This window comes from Dendropsophus ebraccatus, chromosome 11 (genome assembly GCF_027789765.1).
Source record: "Dendropsophus ebraccatus isolate aDenEbr1 chromosome 11, aDenEbr1.pat, whole genome shotgun sequence".
Lineage (NCBI taxonomy): Eukaryota > Metazoa > Chordata > Amphibia > Anura > Hylidae > Dendropsophus > Dendropsophus ebraccatus.
This window is the reverse complement of record NC_091464.1, coordinates 88,439,225-88,456,011: the sequence shown is the minus strand read 5'-3', so window position 1 is coordinate 88,456,011 and position 16,787 is coordinate 88,439,225. Positions and strand designations below refer to the sequence as shown.

Sequence of the window (16,787 nt, the reverse complement as noted above, 5' to 3'; positions counted from 1 at the left end):
TTCCGATGTTCCTCATAATCGTTCTACCGGGCACAAAACCCCCCTGGTCCTCATGCACCAGCTCTGGTATTACTTTTTTCAGACGATTTGCTAACACTCTTGCAAACAGCTTAACGTCTACATTCAAAAGTGAAATTGGCCTGTATGCCCCTGCCTCCTGTAGATCTTTACCTTCCTTGGGTATGAGTGTTATACTCGCCTCTCTCATGGTGTCTGGTAGTAGCCCCGTTTCCAGTGCCCCTCTAATCACCCTACATAGTGCTGGTAAAAGTACATCCCCAAACCTCCTATAAACCTCGAAAGGCAGACCATCTCCTCCCAAGTATTCCCTTTTGCTTCTTTCAATGCGTTTTCAAATTCCGAAATCTGCAATGGGGCCCCAATTTCCGCTCTTTGGTCCTCAGATACTACTGGGAATTTCCCTGAATCTAAATACTTCTCCAACTCCTCTGCTGTCTTTTTCCCCTCTGATCTATACAACCCCTCATAGTATTTTACAAACACTTCCTTGATCTCCCTCTGCATACTGGTCAGCCTCCAATTACTATCTTTTATTACTGATATTCCTTTCCTAGGCTCTTGGTTCTCTATTATAGCCATTGTTCGTTTATTGGGTTTACCTCCACTTAAGTACTTCTCCTTTCCCCCCAAAAAGATCTTATTTCTAGCTTTTTCTTCTAGCATTTTGTTATACTCCTCCTGTACTTGTAACCGATCCATCTTACTTTTCTCACAGGGGTCCTCCTGGTATTTCTTCTCCATTCTTTCCACCTTACTCTCTAACTCTATTCCTTCTCTTCTAAACTCCCTTTTCTTAATCTCAATGTTTTTCTTGAGGACGCCCCGGAGAAAAGCCTTCATGGCATCCCATACTATGTTATCCGGTGCTGTCCCCCAATTTCTACTTAGCATCTCCTCTAGTTCACCCTTTATCTGGATATTCTTATTGATTAACTTAAACCAGTATGCATTCACTCTCCATCCCGTAGATCTTTGTTCCTCCCCTGAGTATATATTCACGCACAAAGGAGCATGATCTGATACCGCCCGAGTTTTATACCTTATATCCTTTATATAACGGATAAAAAAATCATTTACCAGAGCCAAATCTATTCGCAAGGCACATACACTGGAGTCACTCTGTTGCACAAACACCCCTCCCCTTCTTTTAGTTTCGATTCCTCAGTCACAAGTGCTTTACCCAGTTTTACCAATATGCAGAGACAGACGTGCAGCTGCTGTCAGAATGGAAGGGTACGCTGAAGGTGAGTTCCATCTGGATACCTCCAAGGTGAAAATAGAAATGGGGGCATGTGAAACACGCTTATGTCCTGCAGGTATGTTACTAGTTTATTGATATTCCACATCAGCATTATAACCAAGATCTTTAACCCTGTAATATTCTTTGTAAAGCCACAAGACAGCAATTTACGGTAACGTTATTGCATTGTGGTGAATGTAGAGTGTTACTTTGTCGGGAGTTATCTTTACATGGTCGTTTTACATTGACTTCCAGTTGATTGTCCACCTTTAGCAACGTAACCTTTTCCTATACACTTCTTGTGTTAACTAATTCTAAGGTGGTGTTCATCTGGAGAAATGATCCAGCAATATTAGGGGTCTGGTCACACTATCTTGCAGCTAAGGGTTCATTCACATCTGTGTTAAAGGGGGTTATCTAGCGAAAATCTTTTTCTTTCAAATCAACTGGTTTCAAAAAGTTATATAGATTTTTAACCCCCTTCACGTCAGCAATCTGTATATATACGTTCCTATTACACATGCCCCGTGCAGTAGGAATGTGTATATATATATATATATATATATATATATATATATATATATATATGTTCCTGACTTTAGGGGGCTTTGTGATGAGAGCAGATTCGCTGCAGGGATAGCGATCCCGCTCTCATCTGTGTACAGCACCGGAGATAATGAGGATCAGCTGCGATCCTGCAGCTGACCCCCATTAACCCCTTAGTGACCGCCGAAACGGCGGTCACTAACGGGCCGGTGCCGCCGCTGTATTTCATCTCCCCTCACCGTAAATCCACGGTGGGGGGAGATGAAATAAGTAAAATCAGACCCCAGATCAGCCCCCCTAGTGCCTCGATCACTATCCCCCCTCCCCGCAGCGGCCATCAGATCCAAGATGGCCGCCGCCATCACTGTGAACAGACTAATGTCTGTTCACAGTGATCAAAGGTGAAAAATGAATGAAAGCCCCATGCTTTCCGCCACCGGAGGTAGCGGAGAGCATGGGGCAGTCATCGGGGACCCCCCTGTGGGGTCCCGGTACAAGCGATCAGCGGTATATACTATATACCGCTGATCGCTTGTGCCATGTGCTCCCCGGAACTTTTTATCCCCTGTCACCATGAATGATTGGTGACAGGGGATAAAAAGTGATGTGCGCCCACCTCCCAAGTCGCCCCCCCCCCAGTCACCCCCCCGTCCTCCAGTCACCCACCCCCACCCCATATACTCACCTGATCCTGGAGCTCCTTCCTCCTCGATGTCCTGGCTAAAAATTTAAAGTGACAGAGACCAATTTGGTCTCTGTCACTAAACTATGAATACTGTGATAGAAAATATCACAGTAATCATAGTAATACAGTGAAAATGAATGTATAAAGTACAAAAAGTGACAAACATACAAAAAAAATAAAACACACACTTTTTATTATAGTAATAATTGCAGTTTACTCCAAATTACCCCTAACCCCCCCAGATTACTCGTAACTACCCCAGGTTGCCCGTAACCACCCCAGGTTGTCCGTAATCACGTCAGATTGCACGTAACCCCCCCAGATTGCCCGTAACCACCGCACGTTGCCCGTAACCACCGCACGTTGCCCGTAACCACCGCACGTTGCCCGTAACCACCGCACGTTGCCAGTGACCCCCTCCAGATTGTCCGTAATCACCCCAGATTGCCTGTAACCACCCCAAATTACATGTACCCACCCCAGATTACCTATAAGCACTTTAGTCTTTCCGTAACAATTCTAGATTACATGTAACCCCTCTAGATTGCACGCAACCACCGCAGGTTGCCTCTGACCACCGCACGTCGCCTCTGGCCACCGCACCTTGCCTCTGACCATCGCACCTTGCCTCTGACCACCGCACCTTGCCTTTGACCATCGCACCTTGCCTCTGACCACCGCACCTCGCCTCTGACCACCGCACCTCGCCTCTGACCACCACACCTCGCCTCTGACCACCGCACGTCGCCTCTGACCACCGCACGTCGCCTCTGACCACCGCACGTCGCCTCTGACCACCGCACCTTGCCTCTAACCACCCCAAATTGCCAGTGACCCCCTCGAGATTGCCCGTAACCACGCCAGATTACAGGTACCCACCTCAGATTACCTATTAGCACTTCAGTTTATCCGTAACCACAGCAGGTTGCCTGTAACCACCCCAGATTGCCTGTAACCACCCCAGATTGTCTGTAACCACCCCAGATTGTCTGTAACTACCCCAGATTGTCTGTAACCACCCCAGATTGTCCGTAACCACCCCAGATTGTCCGTAACCATCGGAGATTGTCCGTCACCACCCCAGATTGTCCGTAACCACCCCACGTTGCCTCTAACCACAGCAGGTTGCCTGTAACCACCCCAGATTGTCTGTAACCACACCAGGTTGTCCGTATCCACTCCACTTTGCCCGTAACCACCCCAGGTTGCCTCTAACCACCCCAGGTTGCCGTAACCACCCCAGGTTGCCTCTAACCACCCCAGGTTGCCGTAACCACAGCAGGTTGCTTGTGACCACCCCATGTTGACCGTATCCACCCCAGATTACCCGTAACCACCCCAGAATACCCGTAACCACCTCAGACTGCCCATAACCACCTCCAGATTACCCGGAACCACCTCAGACTTTCCGAAACCACCCCACATTACCTGTAATCTAATTTTTTTTATTGTATTTTAGTAACTGCGCTATTCTAATAACTATTACTAGCTGCAGTTTTGCTCCAGCAAATTGGCGCTCCTTCCCTTCTGAGCCCAGCTGTGTGCCCATACAGTGGTTTATGCCCACATATGGGGTACCGTTCTACTCAGGAGAACCTGCATTACAGGTTTTGGGGTGAATTTTCTCTCCTGTTCCTCGTGAAATTGAGAAATTTCAAACTAAAGGAACATATTATTGGAAAAATTAGAGTTTTTCATTTTTACTGTCTATTTTTGAATACTTTCCTCTAATACCTGTGGGATCAAAATGGTCACCACACCCCAAAATGAATTCTTTGAGGGGTGTACTTTCCAAAATGGGGTGACTTATGTTTTTTTTTTATCTCTGGTGACACTACAGGGGCTCAGCAAATGCACCTGGGGCTCGGAAACTTCTTCAGCAAAATCTGCAATGGAAAAGCTAATTGGCGCTCCCTTCCTTCTGAGCCCCGCTGTGTGCCCATAAAGTGGTTTAAGCCCACATATGGGGTACCGTAGTACTCAAAAGAACCTGCGTTACAAATTTTGGGGTGCTTTTTCTCTCATGTTCCTTTTGAAAATGAGAAACTTTAATCTAAACGTATATATTATTGGAAAATGTTAATTTTTCATTTTTTTACGGCCTAATGGTGAATACTTTCCTCCAGCCCCTGTAGGGTTAAAATGCTCATTATACCCCTAGATTAATTCTTTAAGGTGTGTAATTTCCAAAATGGGGTCACTTATGGGGGTTTCCAGTATACAAACCTCCTAAATCAACTTAAAAAAAGAACTGGTCCCTAAAAAAATCAGTTTTGGAAACTTTCACGAAAATGTGGTAATTTGCTGATAAATTTCTAAGCCCCGTAACACCCTAAAAAAGTAAAATATGTTTATGAAATGAAGCCATTATAAAGAGGACATATCGGTAATGTGACTTAGTAACTAATTTATGTGATACAACTTTCTTTTTTTAGAAGCAGAGAATTTCAAAGTTCATAAAATGAAAATTTTTTCAATTTTTCATGATATTTTGATGTTTTTCACAAAAAACACACAAAGTAGTGACCAAATTTTGCCACTAATATAAAGTGCCATATGTGACGAAAAAACATTCTCAGAATCGCTAGCATACGTTAAAGCATCACTGAGCTACACTCACTGGCCACTTTATTAGGTACACCATGCTAGTAACGGGTTGGACCCCCTTTTGCCTTCAGAACTGCCTCAATTCTTGGTGGCATAGATACAACAAGGTGCTGGAAGCTTCCTCAAAGATTTTGGTCCATATTGACATGATGGCATCACACAGTTGCCGCAGATTTGTCGGCTGCACATCCATGATGCCAATCTCCCGTTCCACCACATCCCAAAGATGCTCTATTGGATTGAGATCTGGTGACTGTGGAGGCCATTGGAGTACAGTGAACTCACTGTCATGTTCAAGAAACCAGTCTGAGATGATTCTAGCTTTATGACATGGCGCATTATCCTGCTGAAAGTAGCCATCAGTGTTAGGAACCGGACAGCAGGACAAGACAAACAGTGAGCCCTAAGCTCAGCCCCGCCCACTGTCCTCTACCTATTTGCCACAATCCGCCCTAAAATGGCGGCGAGCAACTGGGCGGCAGTCCCTGCGCTGGCTAGGTGGGACACAAGGACAAGACAGACAGACAAAACACAATAACGAATGGTCAACAGTCCGGGTCACAACAAACGGGCAGCAAAAGTACAAAATCACAATCCGAAGGCAAAGTCAATATACAGGCAGTATGGTCAGGGGCAGGCAGCAAACAAGAATGGTCAGAAAGGCAAAGCAGGGTCAGAATCAACAGAGCAAGAATAGAAACACAGAACCAGGCAGAGACAAGCTCAATATCCGGCAATGAGAGCACAGACTGGGTTAGTTATATAGGAGGCCAGGATTCTGGTCCAGAATGTAATTGGACCATCCCCCTGATCTCCAAGCACAGACACCTGAGAACAAGACAGATCCACTGGCAGGATGACCTGTCAGTCACAGCAGAACCAGAACACAGATTAACCATGACATGGCCAGACAGAACTCAGCAGGTGAAGTCGGGTGTGTCTCCCAACAAAGGTGAGCATATAAACCAGTGTTCACACACTGCAAACAAAACACAGAAACAGGATAAGAAAATCAGCACCTTCTCGGCCGCACAGCATGAGCAGAGGGACGCATGACGCTCCGCAAAGATACCATCCTGACAATCAGATGTTGGGTACATTGTGGTCATAAAGGGATGGACATGGTCAGCAACAATACTTAGGTAGGCTGTGGCGTTGCAACGATGCTCAATTGGTACCAAGGGGCCCAAAGAGTGCCAAGAAAATATTCCCCACACCATGACACCACCACCACCAGCCTGAACCGTTGATACAAGGCAGGATGGATCCATGCTTTCATGTTGTTGACGCCAAATTCTGACCCTACCATCCGAATGTTGCAGCAGAAATCGAGACTCATCAGACCAGGCAACGTTTTTCCAATCTTCTACTGTCCAATTTCGATGAGCTTGTGCAAATTGTAGCCTCAGTTTCCTGTTCTTAGCTGAAAGGAGTGGCACCCGGTGTGGTCTTCTGCTACTGTAGCCCATCTGCCTCAAAGTTGGAGGTACTGTGCGTTCAGAGATGCTCTTCTGCCTACCTTGGTTGTAACGGTTGGCTATTTGAGTCACTGTTGCCTTTCTATCAGCTCGAACCAGTCTGCCCATTCTCCTCTGACCTCTGGCATCAACAAGGCATTTCCGCCCACAGAACTGCCGCTCACTGGATGTTTTTTCTTTTTCGGACCATTCTCTGTAAACCCTAGAGATGGTTGTGCGTGAAAATCCCAGTAGATCAGCAGTTTCTGAAATACTCAGACCAGCCCTTCTGGCACCAACAACCATGCCATGTTCAAAGGCACTCAAATCACCTTTCATACAGATGCTCGGTTTGAACTGCAGGAGATTGTCTTGACCATGTCTACATGCCTAAATGCACTGAGTTGCCGCCATGTGATTGGCTGATTAGAAATTAAGGGGTAACGTGCAGTTGGACAGGTGTACCTAATAAAGTGGCCAGTGAGTGTATAAGCGCATAAAGTGAGACAGGTCAGATTTTGAAAAATGAGCCTGGTCTTTTAGGTACAAAGAGGCTTGGTCTTGAAGGGGTTAATTTGCTACTATTTAAAAATCTCCAGTCTTTCTGTACTTATCAGCTGATGTATGTCCTACAGGGAGTGGTGTGTTCTTTCCAGTCTGACACAATGCTCTCTGCTGCCACCTCTATCCGAGACAAGAACTGTCCTGTTCCTGACATAGACAGAGATGACAGTTGAGAGTGCTGTGTAAGACTGAAAAGAAAACACATGCAGGACATACAGCAGCTGATAAGTACTGGAATTCTGGAGATTTTTAAATAGAACTAAATTTGAAATCTATATAACTTTATGAAACCAGTTGATTTAAAAGAAAAAGTTTTCCACCAGAGTACCCTTTAAAGCTCCTTTCAGGGTACTCTGCTGCAGAATGTGAATAAACAGCCAGAGCTTAGAGGCTGTGAGCTGTATTTTTACGTCTGCTACATAGACAACAGACAAAAATCTGATTTGCCCTAAAAAAATCAATAGGATCCATACATTGGTCTGTTGGTGTTTGTTCAACAGACCATCTAGATGCCTTTTTCTGCAGTGAACAGGCCATAATATACAAGATAGAACTAATTGCTGCAGTGATCTCCCACCGCAGTCACTGATTGGCTCAGCAAGCAGCTCCTGTGGTGTCATGGAACAGGAACTGGGAAATTACAGGAGATCAGTGGGAGATGAAGAGCTGTGAAAGCTCTGGACCTGGATGGGCGAGGATGCTTATTCTGTTGGACTCAGCAATAGTTACATATATTACAAAGGTATATACAGTAGCTCTATGAAACAAATTAAAAAAGTAGAATTGTCATTGGTGTGATATCATTTTTTGTAATTGCCTCTTGTCTATAACTATTTTATACATTTTTATTTTGTATTTCAGGACGCGAAGTGGTTTCCTATGGCAACAATAATGTTATTGGAGTAAGTTGTGTCTCTAAAATTACTTGCCCAGATTTTAAGTGTGTAAAATATAGACTGGTGTAAACTGCCCATAGCAACCAATCACAGCTCAGTTTTCAGCTCTGGTGAAATGAAAAGCTAGGCCACTAAGATTCACTAATCCTGCAGGAAAACGGATGTGTGGATGAGGCCTTCATTTTGTTATCTCTTATCTCTCAACATTCTGACAGCCATATCTTTGACTTTGTAGCGTAGCTACATGGGTGTTTTTATCCATTGACTACCCATGATGTAAGCTTACTGACAGTGGCATTTAAAAAGCTAAAAAAAAAAACATACCTTGTGGTCTAGTGGTGGGATCAGCCCCCCCCCTCTTCACGCGATGGGATTGCGCTGGGGTAATCCCTGCTTTTGGCCGGGCAGGGCTCTGTGCCACAATGACGCTGATCCCGGTTTTGCACTCATTTACTCTGGGCTCTAGCAGCCCATAGTAATCGAGCACTGATCTAATTCATCAATGCAGTGCTAACGTACCGCATTGATCTCTATAAGAGATAAGTGCAGTCATCGTAGAAGTTCCCCAAAAGGACTTCTAGTTACTGTTAAAGAATTTTTTTTTAAATTAATAAAAAACTCCCATCCCATAATAAATGTTTAAATAAACCCCCCTTCCCATTTTCTAAATTAAAAAATAAATAAATATATATATATATATATATATATATATATATATATATATATATATATATGTATATATATATACATATTTGCTATCGCTGCATGTAGAAACTATTAAATTATTGCATTCTTGATCTCACATGGTAAACGATGTAAGCACAAAAACTGCACATCAAATCAGGCAAAATTGTAACAAAAAGTGCTCAAAAAGTCGCATATATGCTATTGATAGAAAGTACAGATCATGGCACAAAAAATGACACCTCACACAGCCCCATAGACAAAAAAAGTGAAGTGTTATAAGGATGGTAACAGAGCAATTTTAAAAAAATCTTTAAGTTTTTAAAAAAGGTTTTAATTTTTTCAAAGCCGTCAAATAAAATTAAAGTTACAGTATATAAGTTGCAAATCATTGTAATCACACTGACTTGAGGAACATAGGTAACATGCCAGTTTTACTATAGGGGGAATGGCGTGAACACTCGCCCTATGGCCTTTTAAACACAAGGAGGGGGGAAAAAGTGCATAAATTAAAATTGGCCTGGTCATCAAAGGGCTAATGTACTTTTTGAATACTTATTAGATATTAACCTTATTTTTGTTATTTATAATGGCAGAGCAATGGCGAGGAATTGAAGTGGAATTCCACATTATGAGTTTCCACACTTATTCCGCACATATTCCGTGTGTATTCCGAAACATACAGGTGGAAAGCGAAAATTTAAAATCTCATTGACTTCTATGGCATTTCTGTAGTGAAATCTGCTCAAAGAATTGACATGTCAATTCTTTGGGCGGAAAGTGAATCCGCGGCAGAATATTAAGCGTGTAAATTCCACCGTGTGAACAGCAGAGTAGAAATCGCATTCAGCATAAATGTACATATTTTACAGGTAGAATTTCAAGCAGAATACGCCTAATTTAAGCGTGGATTTCATTGGAAATTGCTCACCTATTGCTCAGTGTGAATGTACCCTAAATGACACAGGCTGTTACTGAAATACTGAATGTTAACAAAAAACTAAATACTAACAAAAATGTTTTTGTTCAATCTTATCAATACATGGCCTGTTAGTCATAAAACAAAGGGAGACACCTCCTTAAGGTGTTAAAGCCATTTTTACTGAAAATGATTATAGTGCAGGAATGTGCACAGTAATCATTTTTCCAGTCACTTTCATTGGCTGCAACTGTTTTCAAATAACTGCACTGACTATGCTTATAGTCAGAGACAAACATACAGTCTGAAAATATTATTGTTGTCTTGCAGAACATCAGTGCCGACAATATAAAAAAGGAGTTCTGTTACTGGTTCTACGTTATACTACCCAGGCAAATACAGGAGCTTCCACAACCTTCCAGTACGTTTGCATCCAATTGTTTCTCTGATAATGTAGACCTTGAGTGCACATATACTATAGATGGACTCAATCGATTAAAAAGCACAGGACTTAAAATGACCATTTGGGTTCTATATGGAATATTTAAAGAGGAGAATCTCAGCTTCAGTCCAAACTTGGATTATGGAGGATTGCAGTCTCAAATGGACAGATATGGAATACTGACTGTGGAAGTCTCTGGGACTGTACACAAGGGCAATTCCTGTATTGGTCGCTTTGAACACACTTTTGAATTGGTTCGTAGTCCAACAAAGGGAACCTTTGAAATCAAATCAGCAAAACTCATCATGCATAAGTAGCAGTATAACTGAGTAACATTATGTATACCAGTGCTTCTCACTTCCAGTCCTCAGGCCTCACCAACAGGTCATGTTTTGAGGATTTCCTAAGGGTACTATTACACAGAACGATAATCGCTCCGTGTAATAAATACAACGATCAGCCGATGATCGTTGTCATTGGCTGTTTGTTGATATAGGTTAGAACCTATATTTGTCAGGCGCCGACCACGCACCGCTACGTGTAATAGCGGTGCGTGGCCGGCGACTGACGATATACTTTACCTATCCACGCTCCAGGGCTGCTCCTGTGGTCTTCTTCTCTGAGTCCCGTGCGCTCTAGCTTCAGAGTGGCCTGTCAGATGACAGGCCACTCAGCCAATCACAGGTGACAGGCCGCTCTGAGGCTACAGCGCGCGGGACCCGGGAAGCAGCGGACCGCAGTAGCAGCCCTGGAGCATGGATAGGTAATGTATATAGTTCAAACAAGGGCTGCAAGGACATCGGCAACGATGTCCTTGCAGCCCTTGTTAAACGATTATCGGGCCATGTAATAGGCCCAGTAAACGAGCGCTGATCTAGCAAATCGGCGCTCGTATACAGGTATTATCAGGCCCCCATCGGCCTGTGTAATACCACCCTTAGTATGTTACAGGTGATATAATTATACTCATGCATGTTTTACACTATTATATGCTGTTCTACACTGTTATACACTATTATACACTGCTATACACTATTATACGCTGTTCTACACTGTTATACACTATTATACACTGCTATACACTATTATACGCTGTTCTACACTGTTATACACTATTATACACTGCTATACACTATTATACGCTGTTATACACTGTTTTACATCAGGTACATCATGACCTGTTGGTGAGGCCTGAGGACTGGAATTGAGAAGCTCTGATGTAGACTATATATAATACAATGACACCTTTTCAAACAATGTATCTAAATATATAAGTAAGCCAAGATAGTACTGCCATTCATTAAAGGGCCTTTTACATGGGCCCATAATCGGCCAGTGTAAAAGTGACAGCAATGCCCCATCCTCGGCTGATCGAGTCTTTAGAGCAGGCATCAAAATTTATTATCGGTCGCACTTCTCCATGTGTAAATAGGGGATGTGGGGTCGATAACAAAAAAGTCAAACTAGCAGCACTACTATCCCTATATCTGTGCTGTAAGTTTCCAGATCACACAGCAGTACATACTTACCTAGTGCGCTACTGCTGTGATCAGGCATCTTCTTTTCTTGCTCTCCTATCCAGTCGCTGTATCTTCAGAGCACTGCCTCCTTCAGAATGATTGACAGTGAGAGGAGGTAGGGTCTGAAGACACAGTGGCTGGACGGGAGAGCCGGAGAAGAGAATGCCTGATCACAGCAGCAGCACATTAAGTAAGTATATACTGATGTGTGATCTCGAAACGGACAGCACAGATATATGCAAATTTAAAGTGACTCTGTACCCACAATCTGACCCCCCCCCCCCAAACCACTTGTACCTTCAGATAGCTGCTTTTAATGCAAGATCTGTCCTGGAGTCCGTTCGGTAGGTGATGAGGTTATTGTCCTAAAACAACTTTTAAACTGGCAGCCCTGTGCCAAATGGGAGTATCTGTCCCCTAACTTTGCACCACCCCTCCATCCCTCCTCCCCATCCTCCTCATCATTTTGAATGCCACTGGAACATTTTCTTCATGCTGAACATTGCACAGGTCCTTAACAATCCAGACCATGTGCCGGGCTGCCACAGCTGAGGAATAGGAGACAATCTGCCTGGAGCATTCCTAATGATGAGGAGGGTGGGGAGGAGGGATGGAGGGGTGGTGCAAAGTTAGGGCACAAATACTCCTGTTTGGCACGGGGCTGCAAGTTTAAAAGTTGTTTTTTAGGACAATAACTGCATTACCTGCCAAACGGACCCCAGAACAGATTTTGGATTAAAAGCAGCTATCCGAAGCTACAAGTGGTTTGGGGGGGGGGGGGGGGGGTGCAGATTGTGGGTACAGAGTTGCTTTAACACTTCTGCTGAATTCCATCTCATGGCGGGGGTTATAGCTGTTAAACATCCAGTGATCAGCTTGTTACTGGAGGATCCTTCTACTAAAAATAATTTCCAATATAAAAAAAAAATCCTTAAATATCATTCTGTCTTATTTCTGCTTATATTGTAATCAAAACTTTGAGAGGTATTCAGACTTTTTCTATGTATTTTTACTTTAATAAAATATACAGTTATAAATGAATAAGTAGTGGGTGAGATTCATTTCATTTTTCAAAAGATGGGAGGAAGTGATTATTCCATGCATATATGTTGTTGTTCTTATACAAGATATGAACACGCACCTTTCCATCTAATTTATCAAAGTGACTCTTGTCCTATAGTAAATTGGAATCTGAAATGATTGTCTAAAATGTACAGTGATTGCTGTAAATGGGTTATCAGTCAGTGTAAAAGTGGCAGCAATGATCTGAGGATGGGGGAGACTGGGAAACACTGGACTTCCTGTATTTAGACTCTGAAAAAAATAAAAATAGTCAGAACACAGGAAGTGCTGTATTTTCCATGATAACTGAAAAAAGTTAAAGGGGTTGGCCACTTTATAGTAATTGTTCACTGTACAGTATTAGTAAGTGTACACATTGTTTATACTGACATCAGCTCCCTGTGTACCTTATGGAGCTAAAACCTGACTCCCCTCCTCCAGGCTGTGCTGTCCTGCTCTGTGGTGATTCTGTCCATAAGATGGCCGGCATGGAGGAGGATGTGACCATGCCCCGCTCTCCAAGTGTCCAACACTGAGCCTGTATATGCCTATGAAGGACACTGGGAGGCGGGGCTCGGTCACATGCTCCCCCATGTCGGCCATGTCTTATGGACAGAATCACCACAGAGCAGGGCAGCACAGCATGGAGGAGGGGAGTCTGATTATAGCTCTATGAGGTACACAGGGAGCTGCTGCCAGTAAGGGCTCTGAGTACACTTACTAAGGCTGGATTCACACTACGTATATTTGAGGCTGTATTTTTGAGGCTGTATAGCAACCAAAACAAGGAGTGGATTGAAAACACAGAAAGGCTATGTTCACATAATGTTGTAATTGAGTGGATGGCCGCCATTTAATGGCAAATATTTGCTGTTATTTTAAAACAACGGCTGTTGTATTGAAATAATGGCAGTTATTTACCGTTATATGGCGGCCATCCACTCAGTTTCAACATTGTGTGGACAGGGCCTTTCTGTGTTTTTAATCCACTCCTGGTTTTGGTTGCTATGAGGACCTGACATGAGGACCAAATACTGCCTGAAATGTACTGTGTGTGAACCCAGCCCAATACTGTACACTGGACTATTTTTCTAAAAAGTGGCCAACACCTTTAATGTAGATTGCAGACTTGCTTTATATCCCATCTACTGTTGATGTAGATTTTGAACGTTATAACGACATTGACACTTTAAATATACTTGCATATGTTACACAGCAATCAAATAACACAATAGCAGCTCTGACCACATGACACCTAATTATTCAAAAACAAAATTATTCAAAATTATTCAAATGTACATAACAGTGTATACACTATAGTGATCATCTCAATTATCTACATCTCATACAGTGAACTTCATTTCATCAGTCCATATTACAGTTTTTAAACTATCCTACGTGTCCCTAAGTACATAAGTCAGTCTTACATGTGCAATAAATCAATAAAAAAAAGCATTTGAATGATTTACCACCATGTCAAGTTCCATGCATATCAATTACAATCCAAGGAACATTTGACATGCACCGCCAACAACACCAGAAGATCACCAGAAGGGCAGATCGCCAGAAGAGACTATGGGTGCCATCTTGGAAAAGGGCTGTGTCGCCCAGGGCCTGACTTAGGTGAGTATTGTATGAAATAGACACCAGATCTAAGCAAGATCATGTATAATCGGTAGTATCCACAACTAGTAAGATTGTGTATATAGAAGGACCCTTGACCAAGTTATCCTCTTAAGGACAGAGCCAATTTCGATTTTTGCATTTTCGTTTTTTCCTCCTTGTGCTTAAAAGGCCATAGCACTTGCATTTTTTCACCTAAAAACCCACATTAGCCCTTATTTTTTGCGCCACTAATTGTACTTTGCAATGACAGGCTGAATTTTTTCATAAAGTACACTGGAAAACCAGAAAAAAAATAAATGTGTGGTGAAACTGAAAAAAAACCCAACACATTTTGTTTATTTGGGGGGTATTTGTTTTTACGCCATTCGCCCTGGGGTACAACTGACTTATTATATATGTTCCTCAAGTCGTTACGATTACAACGATATGTAACATGTATAACTTTTCTTTTATCTGATGGCCTGTAAAAAATTCAAACCATTGTTAACAAATATATGTTCCTTAAAATCGCTCCCTTCCCAAGCTTGGCCCCGTTCTGAACGCCCTTACCGGCAGTAGGGCGTAAATATACAATCTTTGTCATTAAGGGGTTATTCTGCATAAATATAGGGAAACGACACATCTGTATGTGTGATCATTGAACCCCATTAGTAAAGGGGGATATATAAATTATCCGTATTCACCCGCCACTAGTTGGTCTTTGGTAAACCTCATGTCCTTGGTGGCATCTCCATTTTCATGTGCTATAACCAACTAAGTTCACAGCAATCCCTAGAACTCCTCCTGTATCCACAGGAGCATGTCACCAGGGTTGACTTGACCGCAGGCCCACTGACATGTTAAGGGGTATACTTTGGCCAGATTTGTGTCTTCAGGCCTCATATGCCGCTGTAAATCACAATTCCTCCAATCTTATATATCATTACATATAATAGCAGGCATAAGGATCTATTCTATAAAAAAGCAGACCATATAGTCACCAATTCTTTTTTAAAGAATAATAAATAATATAATAATGTGGAGGCAATATACATTCTGGATTCTTGTTCCTGGTAATCCTTCACAATGAATGTTACTGCCGAGCATCAATGTAGTGTCACTTCTATGAGTGGAGAGCAACGGCAGCGGAGGAGCACATGCTGTCCCATATACGGGCTATGACACACTGAGACAGGCAGGATTCCGTGGCAGAAAGTTCCGCCGTGGAATTCCACCTGAATTACTCAGTGTGAACATGCCCTAAGTCCCCAAACTACCAAATTATCTAATGTGCGTATCCACTTTAATTCCTTTCTTTTCAGTTGGGCCATTCTATTACCACCTCTTCTACTGCGTTGGAAATCTCAGGATTTCAAAAAAATGCCCAGGCCCTGGAAGATCTACAGACCAATTCACAGTTGTTTTGTCCACATATAGCACATTACAAGGGCAGATAAGGACATGAATTACAAAATCATATAGACATGTTTGTGGATGAGTGAAAGTAGAGCCTTTCAACAATAGGGGGCAATTACTGCAACTAAGACAAGGATAGCACTCACCTCTAGGGTTACTAATGCACCTTTGTACACTCTGCACTATTGGGCCAATATCCAGCCTAACTAACATGTCCTTCAAATTTCCTGGAAATCTATGCGCCATCCTTGGGGCCATCTTAAATCCATAATTATGAGGAAATTCTTAAGTTCTTCCTAATTCCTGCCATTGTCTATGACTATTACAAGAAATCTGTCTATTTGCCTCTGAATATGCTGTAACTTCTGTCATCCGTGAAGATGGTTCATTCCAGCTGACTGTGTGAGCCCTTCCAAATGATGAAATATAATATGTACCTCCACCACCTCAGGAATTGCCTGACATGGTGGGATACATAGACAGCCCTGTTCTTAAGTGTCAACATATACATATTAGCATGTGTCTGTGCAACATTACTGCCCATCGCAGTACCACTTTTTTGAACATAAAATTTTTCCTGAAACGGAATGGATGTCCAGGTAGCTCTGAAGCAGGGCTCTTCTCCTTACCTACTAAGAGTTATAACGCTTTTAATTTTTCACCTACGGGGCTGGTTGGGGCTAATTTTTTTGTGCCATGATTGGTGTAAATGAGAGTTTTTGATTGTTTTTTTATCATTTTTCCCCCCTGTGATATCTAATAAAAAGAAAAAACAGCAATCTTTTTTTTTCCCTTGCTTTTTTTGTTTTTACTGTTCATTGTGCGGGAGCAATGTTGTAAAATTTTAATAGATCTGACAATTCCACATGCCACAATACTAATGCCTGTCACCTGTTCCCCAGCACATCCTCTTGTGAGATGGTGAAACAACCAGAGAGATGTAACTGTGTATAATAGTACTATATATGGTTTTAAACTGACATTCAGCATTTGGCCACAAGATGTCGCTGTTTTGCAGTACACAGCCTGTGTTGTTAAAGAGGTACTCCAGCGAAAAGCTTTTTCCCAGTAATTGAAACACATTACAAAGTTATATAACTTTGTATTATGCTTCAATCACCTG

At 42.6% G+C, this 16,787-nt stretch overlaps 1 protein-coding gene across 1 annotated transcript; it reads left to right on the top strand.

The window, feature by feature from the left end:
- The first annotated feature begins 1,227 nt into the window (after positions 1 to 1,227).
- On the top strand, positions 1,228 to 11,728 carry LOC138767804 (uncharacterized protein C3orf38 homolog). The gene is made up of 3 exons (XM_069945582.1): positions 1,228 to 1,337; positions 7,982 to 8,022; positions 9,950 to 11,728. The coding sequence occupies exons 1-3, from the start codon at positions 1,247 to 1,249 to the stop codon at positions 10,376 to 10,378; spliced, it is 561 nt and encodes a 186-aa protein (XP_069801683.1). The 5' UTR covers positions 1,228 to 1,246; the 3' UTR covers positions 10,379 to 11,728.
- Positions 11,729 to 16,787: the final 5,059 nt, after the last annotated feature.

Coding starts and splice junctions, on each gene's coding strand:
- LOC138767804 (XM_069945582.1), top strand. CDS start 1,247: ATGGAAGGGTACGCTGAAGGTGAGTTCCATCTGGATACCTCCAAGGTG. Junction 1,338..7,981: donor AACACGCTTATGTCCTGCAG/GTATGTTACTAG, acceptor TTTGTATTTCAG/GACGCGAAGTGGTTTCCTAT. Junction 8,023..9,949: donor GCAACAATAATGTTATTGGA/GTAAGTTGTGTC, acceptor GTTGTCTTGCAG/AACATCAGTGCCGACAATAT.